Raw genomic sequence first — 20,640 nt, 5'->3', positions numbered from 1 at the left:
TTCTACAAGGTAGTATAATGAAAACTTAAAATCCCTACAACTTATAAAGTGCAGGAAGTCATTGAGCTCCTAGGGTTTTATTTTTCGCGAACAGGGAAGAAGCTGCTGCCGCCGCCATGGTGCTCAAGTACGATCTCTTTCATTCACTCATTCTCTTCTTCATATTTGATCGCCGTATGATCGATTAAACATATACCGTCATCTACTTTATCTATATATTGCAATCCTGTATTCTTTCTATTGTTCGATAAGAAATCGAAGATACATTTTAGAAGTTATTGCAATGATCATTTTCCTCAAATATCAAATCAAGATGTGTTTTTAGCTAGATTATTATCGTGCTTCGCTTGTCTGTAAGTTAAGCGAGAGCTTATGGAAGCAATCGTTCAGATACATTATTGGTTTGTATATTAGGGTTTCAAACGCCATCGACTAAATCTCGTGAGCTAAGATACCTTCGAAGTATGCTATAATTTCCACCTTTTCAATTCGCAACTTCTCTGAGCATCTACATACATTTGATTTATTGCTTATCTCGGGATAAGATTTCGTTTTCATATGCCCAGTGAAAAGTACACCTTGAAATGATATGCTAATTAGCTAGTAGGATATTCTCACTTGATCTTCTGTTTATCTGCTTTCGTTTCTGAATACTGAATAGTATTTGGTTCCATTCTACATCAAGAACACCTAATTGGGATCTGTTTCTTATGTCGCTCATCTATATGCTGTATGAGTTTTGTTCTAATTTAATCTCTTTCCATGTTTATAGGACCGAGTTATGCAGATTCAGTGGCCAGAAGATTTATCCTGGAAGAGGAATTAGATTCATCAGATCTGACTCTCAGGTAACACAATCACATCTTTCTTCGAGTTTTTTCCCAAGTTACACATCAAACCATTAACATTTGTGCTTTCCAATCTTCCTCAAATTCAGGTCTTCCTGTTTGCAAATTCCAAATGCAAGAGGTACTTCCACAACAAACTGAAGCCCTCAAAGCTTACATGGACTGCAATGTACAGAAAGCAACACAAAAAGGTTACAACTTTTCCAACCTCCATCTTTCTCTACACATCAAAAACTCCTTTTTTTAGCTCAGGTTATTAACTCAAACGTTCTCAATCAGGACATTGCTCAAGAAGCTGTGAAGAAGAGGCGTCGTGCCACCAAGAAGCCATACTCCAGGGCCATTGTGGGAGCCACCCTTGAAGTTATTCAAAAGAAAAGAAGTGAGAAACCAGAAGTTCGTGATGCAGCTAGAGAAGCAGCTCTTCGGTATCATCTTTTTTTTTTCATCTTCTTTCTATCTTCTATGATGATGTTTTTGACTTGAAAGTGAAGAAGTATGTGATGATTTTGGTGGAAATTGCAGTGAAATTAAGGAGAGGATTAAGAAAACTAAAGATGAGAAGAAGGCAAAGAAAGCAGAGGTGGTGTCAAAGCAAAAGGGTCAAGGAAAGACAGGTGGCAATGCCCCAAAAGGCAAGGGGCCTAAACTTGGAGGTGGTGGTGGAAAGCGTTAAAAGTATTTGGTATTTATTTACTAGATATTTTTATTATTATTACATGTTAGACAAGATTTTGAGTGTTTTGTATTTGTTTTTGAGGTGTTTCTAATTATTCACAAGATTTGTTTTTGTGAAATTTGAAGTGGTCTAGTCTCTTGATTTTTGTTTTGGTGCGTGGGTTTGATCAATTCTAGGAGTCTAAACAATAACATGCAAAGTAAAATCTAATTTTAAATTTAAATTACATTAAAGTGGATCTATATATATATATATATATGAATAAATAACTGACTCAACCATAAAAGGTTCTTAGATATATCTTTGATGTAAAGACATGGAAATCACCTATTGATTGCCACTATATGTATCCACATGAGTAGATTTGAAAGGCTTGTTGATAGCATGTTGAATCAAAGAGTTTCCTTCTATGGTTTGTAGCAGTCAATCACAATGAAATGGAGGGATGCTGTAGTTTATAAAATCTTGATTCAAACATTTTAATGGTGTGAAAAATATGTTCTAAAGCTAAAAAATTATATTTATTAAAAAATGTGAGGAAATTAACAACCATTTTTAAAACATTAGTCAAAGTTTTTCTATTTTTGGTTTTCAATTTTGAACTAATACAAGGACATATCAAAATAGAAGTGTTTAGGCTATGAAAAACATAATGAATATAACGTTGTAATCCGAACTCAAAGTCAAACCCTCAAGATAGTTTCAAAGATTTCAATGATTTCAATCCCAATCTCAAGGGTCAAGCTCACAATGACAATTATTTACTTTTATTGTAAGAAAAAATAGGCTTGTTACAGACTTACAATAGCCTTTTAGGTAGCTTCATATAAGGTTTCGTTTTGTTTTTCGTTTGAAATGTTTTTTTCCCTTTCTAGCAGTATTCAATAAAGCTTTTGTTGTGAAGTATTATAGTATTAACCCTTCCTCCATGTTACCGCAATTTTAGTTTTTAAGACTTTTAACCTATCACTATGTAATAGAGTGTCTCGTGTTTAATTGTATATGCTAAAAATCGTTTGATCCTCAGAAATGTCTCTCTTAACAAAACCTTCAAACCCTTAAAAAAAAACCCAGTTACCTTTCAGTGTCCGGTTCTCACTTCTACAAATTACATGATATGGGCCGTTAAGATGGAAGCTATAATGGATGCTTGAGGGTTATGGGAATCCATAGAGTCGACAACTGGTGTGGTTGTAGACAAGAAGAAAAGCAAAATGGCTCATGCGTTCGTCTTCCAAGCAATACTAGAAGATATTTTGATGCAGGTGACTAAGAGGAAAACAACCCGTAAAGTGTAGAAGCCGCTAAAAACTCAGTTTGTTGGAGCAAATCAGGTTCAAAAGGCCAGGTTACACACATTGAAGAGTGAGTTCGAGGTGCTCTAACAGTGAGTCCATTGACTAGAATGTGGGGATGACTCGAAGTATAATGATGCTAGTGCAACATTGAACGACGAAGAACTGGTTCGAAAACTCTTTGATACGGTAACCGATAAATACATCCATCTTATTGCCTCCATGGAGTAATACTCATATGTAGAAGAAATGCGTTTTGAGGAAGCAATTGGTCGATTGAAAGCCTACGAAGACAGGTTAAAGCTTTGACAACGAGGATCGACGAGGGAAAATTCATTGTTGCTCACAAAGACGAAGGGCCAGACAACAAATAAACACAACAAGTAAACAAAAGAGCAAGGCGGCTGGTGGTCGTGGTAGAGGCTAGAATAGTGTTAAAGGCGATAGAGGTAACATACAAGGGGGTTGTGGAGCAGGTCGAGGTCGGGGTGATCGACATGATAGGAATTCGTCTCAAGAAGGTGGAAGATTAAATCAAAATCCTAGTGAAAAAAGTCACATAAGGTGCTTCGAATGCCAACAATACGGGCACTACGTATTGGAATGCCCGAACGAGAAGAAACAGGAACAAGAAGTGAACTTGACGAAGGGAATGGAAGATGAACCAACTCTCCTGTTGTCTGTTGAAGGGGATGACATATCAACAATGGCAATGCTAAATGAAGAGAAAGTGTTTCCTAAACTGCATGAAAGCCAGAACGATAACAATCGGTACATGTGGTAGCTCGACAACGGGGAAAGTAATCACATGACCGGGGAAAAAAATTGTTTGCAGAATTGAACGAAAGCGTCACGGGTCGGGTTCGGTTCGGTAACGACTCTACGGTTGAAATTAAAGGAAAAGGTACACTCTTGTTCCAACGCAAAAACAACGACCAGTAAGTGATCTCGGATGTGTATTTTATCCCGACTTTAACTAGCAACATCCTTAGTTTAGGTCAGTTAACTGAATTGGGATATGATGCTTGGTTACATAATGAAAACCTATGGGCTTATAATGAGCAAGGGCCGCTTGTGTTGAAGGTGCAAAGGTCGACAAATAGGTTGTATAAAATCGCACTAAAGGTTGCAAAACCGACATGCTTGGTAGTGTCTTTGGTTGATGACCCATGGATTTGGCATGCATGCTTGGGACATGCTAACTTCCAAAGTTTGGAAATAATGGGAAAGAAAGTGACGGTGTAACATCCAAAATTTCAAAAAAATTTAAACATTTTAAAACATGTCAAATTCATCAAATCATTACAACTTTGTTTTCAAAATATTAATTATCAGAGTATTTCCCAGAAACATGACATAACATGAGGAGTTGTACGTTCACGTCTTTGCCTTGCCGTGATCCCCTGATGTACCTGAAATAATAAACGGAAACTGTAAGCCTGAAAGCTTAGTGAGTTACCCCCAAAATACTGATACACATACAGTGCACATAGCAATATCAACATTAGCATATCATATCAATCAAGAACAGAACAACATGCACTGGGTCCACAACTTTACAAGCTGGACCACCCCTGGGCGCTCAGTACAAGTCTGGAATGCCTACCGGGCCCTCAGCTCATATCTGGAATGCCATCGAGCCCTCAGCTCGTATCTGGAATGCTCCCGAGTCCTCAGTATGAGTCTGGAATGCCTACCGGGCCCTCAGCTCATATCTGGAATACTCTCGGATTTGTTGGCTACCGCAGGGAGCAGTACACCCTCAACCCACCCCACATAAACAAATAAATGCACATGCAGGTAATCAATCAGTATCACAGGCAATCCTACAGATCTAGCTGACTAGCATATCAACTGGCATACATTACTAATTCAACTCAACATATCAATAACTACTAGGATATCCAATCCAATGGGCCGGACTTGGTGCCTCAGACCCCTTAGTATAGTGAGTATAACTCACCTCGTAGATGTCAGCTTGGTAAATAATCACAGCTCTCCGATCACTCGTCAAAGACTCCACCACCTATTACCATAATACGAACATGCTCATAAGTCTTCGTCCCCACAGGATACTCCCTAACCCAACTAGTTAACGTTGGTCAAAGTCAAAGTCCTTAGTCAAGGTCAACAGTCCATGTTGACCTTAACTCGTTGAGTACCCTCGGCTACTCGCCGAGTTCCTTGAAACCTTTACCCACTCGCCGAGTCACCAGGGTGACTCGTCGAGTTCCCACGATCCTCGATTGAGGCCCTAAGGCCACCCGTCGAGTTTCCTTCTAGTAACACGTCGATGCACACGCATTCCTAACTTAGGGAAAACTCATCCGACTCGCCGAGTTGTTCATGCAACTCGTCGAGTCTATGGCAATCTTCATTGGACTCGTCGAGTTGTTCTTCCAACTCGTCGAGTTCACGACTATATTCATACGACTCGCTGATTTGCCCTTGCGACTCGCCGAGTTCCTTCAGTCCTTAAGCCATACACACCCATTTTGAGCCATGCAACGACTCCAAACTACAGATCCAAGCTTCCAGGGCATGCCTTTCACGTAAAGTTGCAAACTTTACGTGCATGCATGGTTAAAAAGGTTCTTAGTGCCCAAAACTAAGCTCTTAATGGGTTTCATGCACAAGGGGGGCCTCATTCACATCCAAGACATGAACTTTATGGATCTAGAACTCGGAAATGGTCCAGATCTGAAGTTACAACTTCAGATCTAGCTTATGTCTTGCACTATCACCTTACTTACACCATAAAAACCCTAGATTCCAACATATGAGATCTAGAAGGGAAAAAGAGATAAAGATGTCGACTTGGTACCTTCGATGAGTACTAAATGAGGTAGATTTCGGATTCCACTCCTTCCTTGCTCCTATCCCTTTGTTTCTCCAAGCTCTTCCTTCCACAAAGCCCTTCTTTCAAGCTTCCAGTGCACAAAATGACACAATACACGGTTAGGGTTTTCTTTAGAGCTCTAACTGACTGTAAGGAGGCCAAATGAGGCTTAAGCCTCCTTAAATAGAGTGCAGAACCCGGGACTTAGGGTTTCTTCTGCCAACTCCATAGGATTGATGTAATGCTCAAAACACATCATAAAGAACTAACGCGTGTACGAAGCAGTTGAGTCCAGAACATCGTAGCTACCGTAGCAACATTATGACTACTGTACTAGGGGACTTGATGACATGCCCTAGCGAGCATGGAAGAGTCACACCCGGTCACAACAGAGAACTCTCCAAGGCGTAGCGTGCCCGGCCGGCTAAACCCAACGGAATCTCGTACCCACCAGCGCTCCTAAGAGAAGGGCGCTCTCGAAGAAAATTCGGCCCCGCCTGGGCCGCCTTTTGTTCCTAGACAAATACAATGGTAAGGAGACAAAGCAGATACTCAGAGCACTACTGCCACAACCAATCGTTAGCTCTGACAGATTCATGAGCACGATCCACCAATCAGCGTCCTTGATCCTGTCGGGTCTGACCCCCTTGTCCCATACAGACTACCAGGGAGTTTAGTATTAAAGGCTATCCTCAATACCTTGGGAAGTAAGTGATTCTCTACCAGTTTACTTTCACTCAACCCTAGAGAATACCTGTTGACTTGACCGTCGGAACTTTTTCCCGGGAGCTCCTTTTGGAGAATGGTTGCCGGCCTCTTTCTTACTGTGACCTCGCAGGTTCGCCGGAGTCACTCGGTCCGGAGGACATAGAGCAGAGTTCAAGGTCACATCAATATATATATATATATATATATATATATATATATATATATATATATATATCGATTTCTACTCCCTTAGTCTGAATTTTTCTTAGAGTTTAGGGTATTTTGGCAAGTTATGAGGTCCCTAGGAGTTTGACATCTAGTAGACATCAGCCTGAAGTTCTGCGAGTGCAAATTCTGGTCTTTTGTCTAGGAGAATCTCTGTAATTTAAGCTACACTCTTGTCTTTTCAGTGTAACTTATATTTATAGTCGTAAGTCGTTATTATTAACCTATAAATAAGAACTAAAATTAATTCCAATTTATAATACTAATTGATCTACTTATGTGAGAGCTGACTAGAATAGCCATGTTGGCTTTGTTGTTGGATTTTAGAAAGGCTATACGTCGAAATGGTCCTGCCTCCCAATTGTCTTGCATGGTTGATCCTTATTTGATAGAACTATCGGTGTTCACTGGAATGATTGATAGGTCTAGACTATTTTTAGTAGCATAGAATATTAGACTAATACTTAGTGATAATGACACTAGGTTACGAAAAAGGAAGTTACTAGAAGCGAAGCATTGTCTGAGTTTTGAGGCATCACTTTAACAAGTGAGTGCATAATTACTTTCATCTTACACATAGATATGAAGTATTTAAGATAATTACATGCTATAGGTGCCTATTATCTGTGCTCCTGATATCTATGCTAGACGAACGATCTAAACATGTTTTATTCGATTTAAACTATATATCTATTCTATATCGAAAAAATATATTAGCTAGAGATGGACAGATGAAAGATGAAACAGATGAGAGAGTCCTCAATTTTTTGGCTACGAAATCGAATAAGTAAAGATGGATAGATGAAAGATGAAATATACAAGAGAGGTCTTGACTATTTGGTACGATAGGTACTTGATGTTGAGTAATCTAGTGGAGTATAAATGACGACCACAAACTATTCTAGACAGTCAAGTGGAACGCTAGCGGGCTCGCAACCTGTAGGTGCTTTTAAACTAAGTGTTCACCAGGTGTACTCCATCCCCCCCCCCCCAACATGGTTACCTTATTGACATATATTGTTAAGGAATCCCCTGAGCATTATTGTCTATCCTGAAGATGATGCTTAGGATAGGTCCTTTGAGTTAGTTGCTTTAGGGACAGTAAGTGAGGATAATGAGAATGGGTAATCGGGTTGAATGATTTGATGAAAATACATAATTAAAATAATTTAATTATTATGGGTTGAAAATCCTATGTGCTCATGAAGCCCCCAAGTTTGGCTCACTCAGTTTCTAATATTACAGGTAGTGGCATAAGAGCATATATGTGATGATCAAATGAGATATTTATGGATTATATATCATTAGAATAACAAATGTTTGTAAGGCCATAATTATTTCCGTTTATGTTTATGTACTGTATTGACAATGACATCCCAAATTTTTTAATATAAATACATTTCTTCGGTAATGCTGTGATAATATCATTATCATGTTTTTGGGAACAAATTCCACATCATTATTCTTTAAAAAAAGATACTCTGATAATCATAAATAAACCGGTCTTTTCTGGCCGTTTAAGAGAACTAGGAATTTGTAGGATTTTTAGACTTAAACTTAGAATGCAAAGTTTTTTTCTCAGCTTCTAATTCGTTCTAGAGGGGTTTATGGTCTTCCAGAACAGCTATCCTTTTTTCGTTCCTCTTCTTTTAGGGTTGAATTCCTTATATATAATTTAAAACCGACAACAAATGTGTCATGTAGGGTCGCTAGACATGTCACGTTGTTTAAAGTATTTTCATTTTTATCGAACCATTCAACCTCCATGCGATATGTGATATATTTGGACGTGACATATACGATGTATTTTTCAATATTCTCTTTTGTTCTTTATCTTCACCATTTAGCTCCTAATTCTTCTATAACACCTGATCCTTGCATGTAAACTTCTTCCTTTAATTTAAAGTTTAATGTGGGGTTTTGGTCCTATGCAGGGCGTAAGGTAGCCTCCTACACATCGTGTATGGGGGAACTTGGATGTGAGGTTTAAGTGGGCTACACAGGGCGTAAGTATAGTTACACAGTGCGTAGCTACACAGAACCAAAACCTTAATCTTGGGGTTTTAATCCCTATTTAAAGGCTCTAACTCCCTTCAGGCTTTTCCATCCTCAACCTCTATCATCCCAAACAACCTTAGAAACTGTAATCCCTATTTGTGAGTTTTGACTATTGAGAGTGTTTTGTGTTCACTTTTGAAGGAAGAAGAAGATTATGGAACCACTTGGGAGCTCAAATCAGTATAAATCCAAAAGTTTCATCCAATCAACCATCTCAAGAAGGTATAAAATTCCGACCTTGATGCCATTTTATGATTAGATCAAGTTATGCTAAGAGTTTCATGCTTTTTCCCCATACCCATGGTGAATATGAGTAAGAGCTACTCCAAATAATTACAATATCATTTCCATATGCTTTAGAGTTGTTAAGTCACTAAAATAAGAGTTTGGTCACTCTCATCCATCCATGCATGATTTCTTAGCATTAGGTGACTTTTGGACCTAGGTTATGATTTTGTGCCCTTAGTATGCACGCAAATGGATAAAGTCAAAGAATTTATCCATTAAGACATTTATAAGATAGAGATATGGAAGTTGGAAGACTTTGGTTTGAATTAAGGGCTTAATAATTAAGTTAGGGCATCAAGGGTTTACGTAGGGTGTAAATCCCCTTATGCGGGGTGTAGCCCTGATTTTCCCTGTATTTTCCACCTTAGGCTCTATGCAGGGTGTAGAGCTGTTACGATGGGAGTATATTAGCTGGAAGTTGACTTTTGACTTTTTTAACTGTTGACCGTTGACTTTGACCAATTTTGACTTTAGGTCAAAGGGAACATTTTGAGTTGTAGATTGAGGCTTGGTCGATGTTTGTAGTATAGGTGACCTATAGAGTTAGTGTTTGGATTTGTGATCAGTTTAGTTACCTTTTAGACTTCAAGGTGAGTTTTCCTCACCGTGGGTCGAAGGTACCAATATCGGCACACTAGATTGAGTTATATTTCATTGTGTATAGGATGTTGCTATGCTATAGTGATATGTTAGATTGGTAGATCTGTATTATTACATGTATTTTCTGGTTATTGTTTATCTGTTGCATATGTCGACATAGTACAATTGCGTTTAGGCGGTATTGCTTTGTGTTGTAAACCAACAAACCCGAGAGCAATCCAGTCATAAACTGAGGGACGGGAGGGCAATCCAATCTTATGATATAGGGTTGAGAGTAAGCCAGTCATGAGCTGTGGGCCGGGAGCAGGCAATCCTGTCTCATGTTGTGGAATCATGGGCAATCCAGTCTAATGTTGTGGACCCAATATACATGCATTGTATATGTATTATTGTGTGGAGTATTTTGGAGGAACTCACTAAGCTTTGATTTACAACTGTTGGCTTCACAGTTTCAGGTATATCAGATGATCGAGCCAAGACGAACGCGTGACCTTACACATCCTCATGATTGATTATGTTTTTAAGAGACTTGATACTCTTATTCTATGGTTTTGTGTTGAAATAATGGATTACTATCTTATGGTTTGTGGAATAATTTCTATAAAAATGGAATTTTTTATTATGGCTTTTGGAATGTTACATCTTCCCTAGTTGAATTATCTATAAAATATAAACCCAAAACATGTTAAGTATCATTTATCTTATGGTAAAAGTACCTCCACATTTCGAACCTCGGGAGAGAAGTGATGGGTTTTATGCATAAGAAACAGTCCTATGTGCTCATACAAACCCTAATTCTTGGATCTAGGTTTCTCTATTGTACATGCTTTGAATCCAAGACTAATAAACTTAGATCTAACATATTATAAACTGAATTAGGGTTTATAGAATTACCTTTGATTGTTATATAGCAATAACAATCAATTCCTTGCTTGGATTGGCCTTAGAAAGCTTAGTGCCTCAAGTGCTGCACCTCTAATGGAGTCACAAACACCATATATAACTTGGATGAAGAGGAGAAGAAAGGAGGCTGCCCAAATATGACTAGAAACCCTAGAGAATCAGTTGTCCACGTTTTTGGAGCCTAAGGGGTCCTTTATATACTTGTGTAGGCTGCTAGGGTTTCAGTCAAAACCCTAATGGACAGCTTAAACTCTAAGCAGCCCATGGAACCTTCTGAATAAGGCCATGGACGAAAATATGATGGGCTTCCATCATAATTTCGTTCACCCCTTGATCCTTTAGCATTCCTTAGCCCAATAACTCAATTATCCAATAATTGCAGTCCAGTCCCCTGAATTTAATTAATCTCTTTTAGCCACAAAATTAATTCATAATTAATTATTGACTAATATTAATTAACCAATATGATTTCTCCTTTAATATATTATTCTCATAATATATTAATAAATCATATTTAAACCTTTTTCTCCTTAAATCATCCTACATATTGCTATGGTGAAGGCAACCCAAAAGGACCATGCTCATAATCGGGTCAAGTACATACCAAAATAGTTATGGACTTAGACACTAATCCAACAAGAAGTATATATATATATATATATATATATATATATATATATATATATATATATATATATATATATATATATATATAGATTGGTACAATTATATAACTATATATATATATACATATTTTATGCAATGTTTGAATAAATTAAGCTATGGTTATATATATATATATATATATATATATATATATATATATATATATATATATATATATATTAAATCATTGCACAAAATATGTGTATAAATATAGTATAATTGTACCAATCTATAATCTCATTAACTATGAACGACCCCTCCCAAATTTGATGACCATTTTCAAATGTCAATTGCTCCATACTAACAACATTGTTGAATGCGCAAGCTAAATAAATTTCCAATAACTTTGGCTATAATGGTGGACTACAAACCGATTAGACTAATTGGTCTAAATTTTGTAACCAACATATAATTATCGCTCTTTGAGTCAGAGTTACAAATAAGGAATTATAGTTATTGGGCATAACCTCTGAATAAAAAATCCTCAACAAACTCCATAATATCATTTTGCATGATATCCTAATAACGTTTCAAGAAACTAAAAGGAAAACCATCAATGTCTAGAATTATGTCACTACGACAATACCAAACTTCATCTTTAGCATTGTGCACCGTGAAATCAAACTCAAAATAAACATAATGAGTCGAAGTCAAGCACTTGTACATGTGCATTCGTTTTTAACTGTATGTCATTCAAACTTTCAGAAAATTTCTTTATAAATTTTATGGAATATCTATTTAACCCAACTCATATTAGTAATATACCCATCTTGTTGACTCCACGTATCAAAAAATGGATAATCTTCTTTTTTAAAATTCCATGGAAAAACTTAAGTTGTTTCCTTCAATACTCTACTTTATATTTGTATTTTGATTCATATTAAAAGACTTAAGCTTGTAAATGTCTTTTAATTTTTTTTAAATGATATGTCGTTCCACCAACATATATCGAGTAGCATTTTGAGTTTCAACAACTTTATCAATATCAATAAAGTTGTTATGCAAATCATGTTTCTAACAAATTTCATCACGTATACCGATTACGTAGGTTTTAACATATGAGATAAAATTCGTTTCTAGGGTTGTAACCCATGCCCTTGGTTCCCCACCTCTCTTTGGCACTCCTTATCTTATCTTCCCCTCGACTCCTCTGTTGACATCCACCTAATTGTTCGTAATTGACATACTTGAAATATTGATCAATCAATCTTCGTGAATACACAATTGAATCTGTCCTTAGAATGTTAATTGCAAGAAATCCTGACATTCACCCCCGTGGACCCCCGACTCCTATTAGACAACAGCTAGCCACTTACCATCCAAGAGAATATAAATGTTTTATAAATTTAAACCAATAATTTTAATAACCAGTACTTAAAATATGTAAACTTAAAATTTTGAAGATGGTTAAAAGAAACTAAACAAAATATCATATACATTCCTCCATTGAAGTTATTGGATATAAATACTGAGTTTGGTCTTATAATTGATCTTAAAACTTTTATAAAAATATGAATCGTAAAGAGATCAATAATCGAACTTGAAACATCATATACAAGCATTGGCGGATTTAGGGGAGTTCCGGGGTGGCACCGGCAACCCCTAACTTTTCCGGGTGCAGTGGAAAAATTTTCGAAATTTTTTAAAATTTTTATTTTTTTCTACTATCGTGCAACCTAAGTTTCCCGTGCAACCCTTACTATGAAATCTTGCGTCCGCACCTGTACAGAATATGTTATGAAAAAAAAAAAAAAAGTGAAAGTCGGGCAACATTGGGTGATTTGAACGATACGATCATCTAAATTAATAAACTGGACCTTTTGCTCAGCCTGAGTAATCGATTAATCGGCCCATAACCCATACCATAATCAAATACTTATATACGCATTAAAACTTCTTTTGAAGCGATAATATTTGTTTTTTTATATAAATAAATACTTTAGTAAAAACGTATGTATTTTAAAAAAAAACATAGTCATTTATAAATACATATTTGTATTATTTAAACCATATTTTTACATCGATATATGTATTTTTTATTATATTATTAATATCATAAAATTAAACCGTATTTTTTTTACCTTATTACTACCTCATTACTTCCTTTATGATATTATTAAATTAACCAACTCCTAACCACAAACTAATAAAAAAGGTGAAATAAAAAAAATGAAAAACAAAAACGAAAAACCGAAAACATAACAAAAAAATCACGAATCCAAATTGAATTAAACGAATAGAAAGACTGTGTGATCAGACTGATCCAGACCGAGACCGATCCGAAAAAATTATGCGGTCAAAGGACGGACCGTGTGTGGTCAAAGGACGAACTGTGAGCGGTCTTAACAAAAACCGATCACCGAAGAAAAAATCTGGGCCGCCCTAAGCCCGAGCCAAAACTCAGGACTATTTTTGAGATTGGGCCTTAGGCCCATAATAAAACAACTAAATAAGCATCAAACCATTCAAAGAGGTTTGACCCGTTTAGGTCAATGCGGTGTGAATCGTCTCAAATAATGAATCAACGGTAATATCCTGAAGCCGATTCTTCGGTTCTTCTTAAGAAATCGTTTACCCCTAACAATTAGGTAATTTTGTCAAATATATTTCCTTTCAGTTTCATTGCTTCAATTTCAAGTTGTTGATTGCTTGATTATCTATGCTATAATGGTTTACATGTATACAATTCAATACACTAATCATTTAAGTAATGATTTTTTCTGCTTTTGTAACCAGTAAATCAGAGCTTAAATGGTTGAAGTATATGAATTATGTTCCTGTAGAAATTCCCACCTTTGATTGTTTCCTATTTATTTTTGTTCTTCTCTGCAGCTTCAATCGCTAGAAGATGTATCATGATTCATGGTATTCTTATGAAGTTGGAAGCACTTATCTTGCTGTGAATGTTATTCTTCATAATGTTCTTCATGTACCACATTTCCAATTCAATAATCTGTCAATCAGCAAGTTGTGTCATCAATTAAAATCTCTTGTTGTATTTTCAGACAAGTTTTGTTTCTTATTGCAGGGCCTTTCTCTGAAGAGGCCTCTGGTTCTTGGTAGGCATCAGGCTGGACTATATTTCATGCATTCCAACCGGAAGAAGAACAGAGCAATTGCCCTTTATGTTACTTCAAATACCCCTTCAGATCCATCTGTCATTTTTTCTACTTCTGTTTCTAATAATGCTACCACAAACAATTCATTTCTATTGTGGCATAATAGGCTTGGACATTTACCATTGTACAAGTTGAAAGTTTTAAATCTTTTGAACAATGTAAAGATTAATTCTAATCTTTCTTGTGATATATGTTCTAGAGCTAGACAACACAAGTTACCTTTTGGTCAAAGTACGATTCATACCTCATCTCCTTTTGATCTAATTCATGTTGATACATGGGGCCCATATCACACTAAAACCTATAATGGAAAGCCTTATTTTCTTACTATTGTAGATGATTTTACTAGAACCACATAGACTCATCTTTTAAGTACCAAAAGTAACGCCTTTAATGTCATCAAAGGTTTCATTTGGATGGTTCTAACTCAATTTGGCAAGAGCATCAAATTCATAAGATTAGACAATGCTTATGAATTGGGATCAAATAATGAGGCCATTTCATTTTTTTCAAGAACAGGGCATTCTCCATCAAACAAGTTGCAGGAATACCCCTCAACAAAATGGAGTTGTTGAGAGGAAACACAAACATCTTTTGGAAACTTCTAGAGCTCTAATGTTGCAATCAAAACTACCCTTAAGTTTTTGGGGTGACTGTGTCTTAACTGCTAGTCATTTGATAAACAAATTTCCATCAAAAGTTTTAAAAGGAAATTCTCCTTATTTTGTACTATACGGTAAGCATCCTAGATATTCAGATTTGAAGAGTTTTGGATGTTTATGTTCTGTTAGTACCTTATCACACAACAGAGACAAATTTAAGCCCAGAGCTCTTCCAAGTATTTTTATTGGTTATCCATACGGCAAGAAAGGATATAAAATTTATGATATGACAACAAAGCAAATTCTTGTTTCCAGAGATGTCATCTTTCATGAACATATTTTTCCCTATTCTGATAATAAAACATCCTTTGAGCCCTTATTCCCAAGTGAGATCAACTTATGTCACTTTGATATTAATGTTCCTATTGTTACTGATGCTACTTCTGAAAATACCCAAAATACCCCTCATGATAGTTCTCAACCATTACATGTTCATACAGATCCTCCACCTGTTCTTAGACGCACCACCAAAACTCTCAAGACTCCTGCCCACTTGCAAGACTTTATTTGCAATAATGCTTCTTGCAAGTTCCAAAATCCTCAGTGTTATTCTTTTTTATCCTGTTCTCATAATGTCATTTATACTTCTTCACCAAAACATGTTTGCTTTTCTACCTTATCACAAGAAAGAAAACGGTTGATTCAAAATATGGATCAAATTTCTGAACCATCATGCTTTGAAGAGGCTGTATTAATACCTGAGTGGCATGAAGCTATGGCTAAAGAGTTTGAAGCCTTGGAAGCAAATAACACATGGGTTCTTGTTGATCTTTCTAATGGGAAGAAACCCATCGGTTGTAAATGGGTGTATAAAGTAAAATACAAGGCTAATGGTGAAGTGGAACGATGTAAAGGGAGATTAGTGGTTAAGGATTTACACAAAAGGCTGGAACTGACTATACAGAGACTTTTTCACCAGTGGTCAAAATGACTACTATCAGGGCTTTAATAGCTACTGCAGTTAATAAAGGATGGGATATGTATCAACTAGATGTGAATAACGCATTTTTGCATGGAGATCTACATGAAACCACCACCTGGTTTAAAGATGTCCAATCCAAATCAAGTTTGTAAACTTCAAAAATCATTATATGGGCTTAAGCAGGCATCAAGACAATGGCATGCTAGACTTTCTTCTGCTTTAAAGAATATTGGATATCAAAATTCCAAGAATGATTACTCCCTATTCTTTAAGAAAATGGGATGTCATGTTACATTTGTTGTTGTATATGTAGACAATATTATGATAACATGCAACAATAAAGAGGAGATCATGCAATTAAAAGCTTTTCTAGATTCAACTTTCAAGATCAAGGATCTTGGAAATCTTAATTTCTTTTTGGGCATTGAGGTATTGTATACTACACAAGGGACCATTCTCACTCAAAGAAAATTTGTTTCAGAAATGCTAAAGGAATTTAATTGCTCTGGAAATACAGTTTGCCCTCTGCCATCAAATCAGAAATTACTCCGTTCTCAAGGGGATCATTTAGAAAATCCAGAAGTATTCAGAAGATTGGTTGGCAAATTAAATTTCCTATTCAACACCAGACCTGATTTGGCTTTTTCTGTACAACATCTTAGCCAATTCATGTCAGATCCTAGATCTCCTCACTTGGAAGCAGCTATGCATGTCCTTAAATATCTTAACAATGATCCAAATCAAGGATTGTTAATGGACAATAGTGATGAATTTTCATTAAGAGCTTATTGTGATTCTGATTGGGCTTCTTGCCCCCAATCTAGAAGAAGTATTAGTGGATTCATTATTTTTCTTGGTGATAGACCAATTACTTGGAAATCCAAGAAGCAAATTACTATCTCCTTATCTTCAGTAGAAGCTGAATATAGGAGTATGAGAAGGGTTATAGCTGAATTTTACAAGATTGTTACAGGAGTTTACTGTCCCCAATTTAACTCATGTTCCTGTTCACTGTGATAATCTAGCTGCTATACACATCGCTCGAAACCCTGTATTTCATGAGAGGACAAAACACATGGAGATCAATTGCCATTTTGTCCGAGAAACTACAAGATGATTTGATTTCTCTCAAGCATGTTCCAACATAATCCCAATTAGCTGATGTTTTTACAAAGAATCTTTCAAGTAAACAACACAACCATTTGGTCAGCAAGTTAGGAGTTCATCATCTCCCAACTTGAGGGGGGATGTTAGTGTTATCCTTGACTTATGTTGACCTCACAGGTTTATCACGTGATTGGTTGTTAGAGAATTAGTTTTACTCTGATTAGATTAGTTTGTACAGATTATATAATCTCTTATTCTTCAGTATTGTAATAACAGTTTGGGAATAATGAAAATAGTTTTTCTCTCTCTAACTCTTCACAAATCATCACTTATAAACCCCCAAAGCTTTAATGAGTGTGTTTTTGTAAATGTATTCGGATTTAGGGGTTGTTTGATAAAATTGAACAATTTAGTGTTAAATGGTTCCAACCTCTTAACGGTGAAGAGAACTATATATGTTCCTTAACAATTAAGAAGGTTTTGATTCATTAGGAGGTCATTTAGAGACTATACGCACACACTTCATTAACTAACTTGGTTCCATGCGCCCTATCACAATCCCAAATTTCCTTATCATTGCTAGTGATTATCACTCGAATCCAACTGTCCATATTCATTTAAAATATAAATATAAATAATGTTTTCATTAAATTTATCGAATAGCTTTTTGATTTATCCACCATATGAGAAGATCACAAAGAGACTTGGTGAATAATGATAATGGTTGGATGTTCTTCAAAGCATAGAACCAATTGAATGTTCTTTCGAATATAATTTACAAATTCTCAAAATAATAGTAATAAACTAATTATAATGATAATTTTAAAATAATCAATTTAGAATAATCCATACGGATTACCATGTTAGTAGTGTTACCGAATTATTCTTTCAAATTTGAAAGAATGACATTATTGATATCGTTTTTTTTATAGTTTAAATACTTACAATATGAAAGAAGAGGGGGAAGTAAAGAGTTGGTGGAGTGTTGAAGTGTGGGCACGGAGCACCAAATTTAGAATGTGTGGTCACCGAACATCGAAGGGGTGTGGTATTACTGTGTTACCATCATACAACGTCATACCATTGACCACTATGCACATTCTCTTTGATAGTATGTTATTTTACCGTGATAATAATAATTATGCTTATACAAATTATGATTTGGTTATAATAGATTTCTGCATCCACGAAAAAAAAGCACAAGATAATGTCTTAAATATGAAAGTAAGTTGATTTGTGCTAAATATGTAAAAAAAAATGCACGAGGTTATGGGTTACTTTGTCAAATAAAAACAACAAAGTTAAAAGGTCGGAAAGAATAAAACTATACTAGATGTGTAAAAGTGTCACTTTAGATTCTACAAGGTAGTATAATGAAAACTTAAAATCTCTTTCATTCACTCATTCCCTCCTGGGTTTTATTTTTCGCGAACAGGGAAGGGAAGCTGCTGCCGCCGCCATGGTGCTCAAGTACGATCTCTTTCATTTGTCAAATATCTTTTCCTTTCAGTTTCATTGCTTCAATTTCAAGTTGTTGATTGCTTGATTATCTGTGCTATAATGGTTTACATGTATGCAATTCAATACACTAATCATTTAAGTAATGATTTTTTCTGCTTTTGTAACCAGTAAATCAGAGCTTAAATGGTTGAAGTATATAAATTATGTTCCTGTAGAAATTCCCACCTTTGATTGTTTCCTTATTATTTTTTTTTGTTCTTCTCTGCAGCTTCAATCGCTAGAAGATGTATCCTGATTCATGGCTGGGGCATTAGTCTCAATTGATCTGATTCTCAGGTGTAAAGGTAAGAAAATACTTTACATGTTCTTAAACCCTAAACCCCTCAAAATTCATCTTCAAAATGCATAAGATCTTCCCTCGTTCAATCCGAGTTCTACAATCAATCTCGATATCTCAAAACCCCCAAAAGTTCACTCCTTGCTGTCTTCGCGATTTTTCACAATCAACCTCAATACCCAAAAAGCAACAACGAGTTCGAGACCATGGATACGATAACTACATGGAAATCGAGAAAAAAATACGCAAAGTCCTCAAAGTTCAAGAACTCATCCTCTCTCAACCCAACTCCATGGTTTCCTCTGCTCGTCTAGACAACCTCTCGCGCAGACTCGGCTTCAAACAATTCGAAGCAGGTCGTTTCATCCTCAAATTCCCACACATTTTCGATGTTTTTGAACACCCAGTTCAAAGAATCCTTTATTGCAGACTTACACGAAAAGCCCTAATCCAAATCCAACAAGAAAACGAAGCTCTAATTAACCAAATCGACCATGCTGTCACCAGATTAAGGAAGCTCTTAATGCTATCAAACACCGGACAACTAGGGCTTGACCATGTTCGAATTGCTAGCAGAGAATTTGGACTTCCCGACGACTTTGAATTCTCGATAATTCTAAAACACCCACAATTTTTCCGATTGTTTGAAGATAAAGAAAGCAAAACCAAGTACATCGAGATAGTAGAAAGAGACCCAGATTTAGCTGTTTGTGCTATAGAGAAGATGAGGGAAAAAGAATACAGAGAAAAAGGTGGAGAAGCTGAAAACATTAGATTCTCATTTCTTATAAACTTTCCCCCTGGTTTCAAAACTGGGAAGTATTACAAGATAGCTGTTTGGAAATGGCAAAGGCTTCCTTATTGGTCGCCATATGAAGATGTATCTGGTTATGATATGAGATCACTTGAAGCTGAAAAGAGAATGGAGAAGAGAGCGATTGCAATGATTCATGAGATTTTGTCTTTAACTGTTGAGAAGAAGATTAGTTTGGAGAGGATTGCTCATTTTAGGGTTACAATGAATCTGCCTAAAAAGCTTAAAGATTTTCTTCTTCAACATCAGGGTGTGTTTTATATTTCTACAAGAGGGAATTATGGGAAGCTTCATACGATTTTTCTTAGGGAGGCGTATAATAGAGGGGAGTTGATTGAACCTAATGAGTTGTATTTGGCTAGAAGGAATTTGGCTAAATTGATTACTTTGAGGAGGCCTAATATGGAACATGAGCTTGTTTATTATAGAAGGGAAAGGGTGAGTAATGATTTGGATAGAATTAATGAAGACAATGAGGGGAATGAAGGTACGGAATCGGAATTGGAATCGGAAATGGAAAGGGAAAGGGGTGGTGAGTCTTGTGACACTGATGAAAATTGAAATTGACGAATATACGCATAATTGATAACTTCATATCTATCAAATGTTCTCAATCAGGACATTGCTCAAGAAGCTGTGAAGAAGAGGCGTCGTGCAACCAAGAAGCCATACTCCAGGGCCATTGTGGGAGCCACCCTTGAAGTTATTCAAAAGAAAAGAAGTGAGAAACCAGAAGTTCGTGATGCAGCTAGAGAAGCAGCTCTTCGGTATCATCTTTTTTTTTTTTTTCATCTTCTTTCTATCTTCTATGATGATGTTTTTGACTTGAAAGTGAAGAAGTATGTGATGATTTTGGTGGAAATTGCAGTGAAATTAAGGAGAGGATTAAGAAAACTAAAGATGAGAAGAAGGCAAAGAAAGCAGAGGTGGTTTCAAAGCAAAAGAGTCAAGGAAAGACAGGTGGCAATGCCCCAAAAGGCAAGGGGCCTAAACTTGGAGGTGGTGGTGGAAAGCGTTAAAAGTATTTGGTATTTATTTACTAGATATTTTTATTATTATTACATGTTAGACAAGATTTTGAGTGTTATGTATTTGTTTTTGAGGTGTTT

At 36.1% G+C, this 20,640-nt stretch overlaps 2 protein-coding genes across 2 annotated transcripts; both read left to right on the top strand.

Moving 5' to 3' along the window:
- Positions 1-45: 45 nt before the first annotated feature.
- Positions 46-1,672, top strand: LOC111901712 (60S ribosomal protein L24). The gene is made up of 5 exons (XM_023897596.3): positions 46-127; positions 773-848; positions 938-1,039; positions 1,128-1,276; positions 1,374-1,672. Exons 1-5 carry the CDS (start codon positions 117-119, stop codon positions 1,522-1,524), a joined length of 489 nt encoding a protein of 162 aa, XP_023753364.1. The 5' UTR covers positions 46-116; the 3' UTR covers positions 1,525-1,672.
- Positions 1,673-18,264: 16,592 nt separating this feature from the next.
- Positions 18,265-20,430, top strand: LOC111901710 (protein ROOT PRIMORDIUM DEFECTIVE 1). Its single transcript, XM_023897595.3, has 4 exons — positions 18,265-18,389; positions 18,649-20,063; positions 20,150-20,298; positions 20,400-20,430. The coding sequence occupies exons 2-3, from the start codon at positions 18,782-18,784 to the stop codon at positions 20,230-20,232; spliced, it is 1,365 nt and encodes a 454-aa protein (XP_023753363.1). The 5' UTR covers positions 18,265-18,389; positions 18,649-18,781; the 3' UTR covers positions 20,233-20,298; positions 20,400-20,430.
- Positions 20,431-20,640: the final 210 nt, after the last annotated feature.

Source organism: Lactuca sativa, chromosome 9 (assembly GCF_002870075.4).
Source record: "Lactuca sativa cultivar Salinas chromosome 9, Lsat_Salinas_v11, whole genome shotgun sequence".
NCBI lineage: Eukaryota > Viridiplantae > Streptophyta > Magnoliopsida > Asterales > Asteraceae > Lactuca > Lactuca sativa.
The sequence above is the reverse complement of the archived record's forward strand: the minus strand, read 5'-3'. Positions and strand labels throughout refer to the sequence as shown.

Bases quoted from the DNA above. Each gene is read 5' to 3' on its own strand.
- LOC111901712 (XM_023897596.3), top strand. The intron at 1,040-1,127 runs GTTACAACTTTT...GTTCTCAATCAG, and splicing joins ACAGAAAGCAACACAAAAAG to GACATTGCTCAAGAAGCTGT. The intron at 1,277-1,373 runs GTATCATCTTTT...TGGAAATTGCAG, and splicing joins GCTAGAGAAGCAGCTCTTCG to TGAAATTAAGGAGAGGATTA.
- LOC111901710 (XM_023897595.3), top strand. From the start codon at position 18,782: ATGCATAAGATCTTCCCTCGTTCAATCCGAGTTCTACAATCAATCTCG. The intron at 20,064-20,149 runs GTGAGTCTTGTG...GTTCTCAATCAG, and splicing joins AATGGAAAGGGAAAGGGGTG to GACATTGCTCAAGAAGCTGT.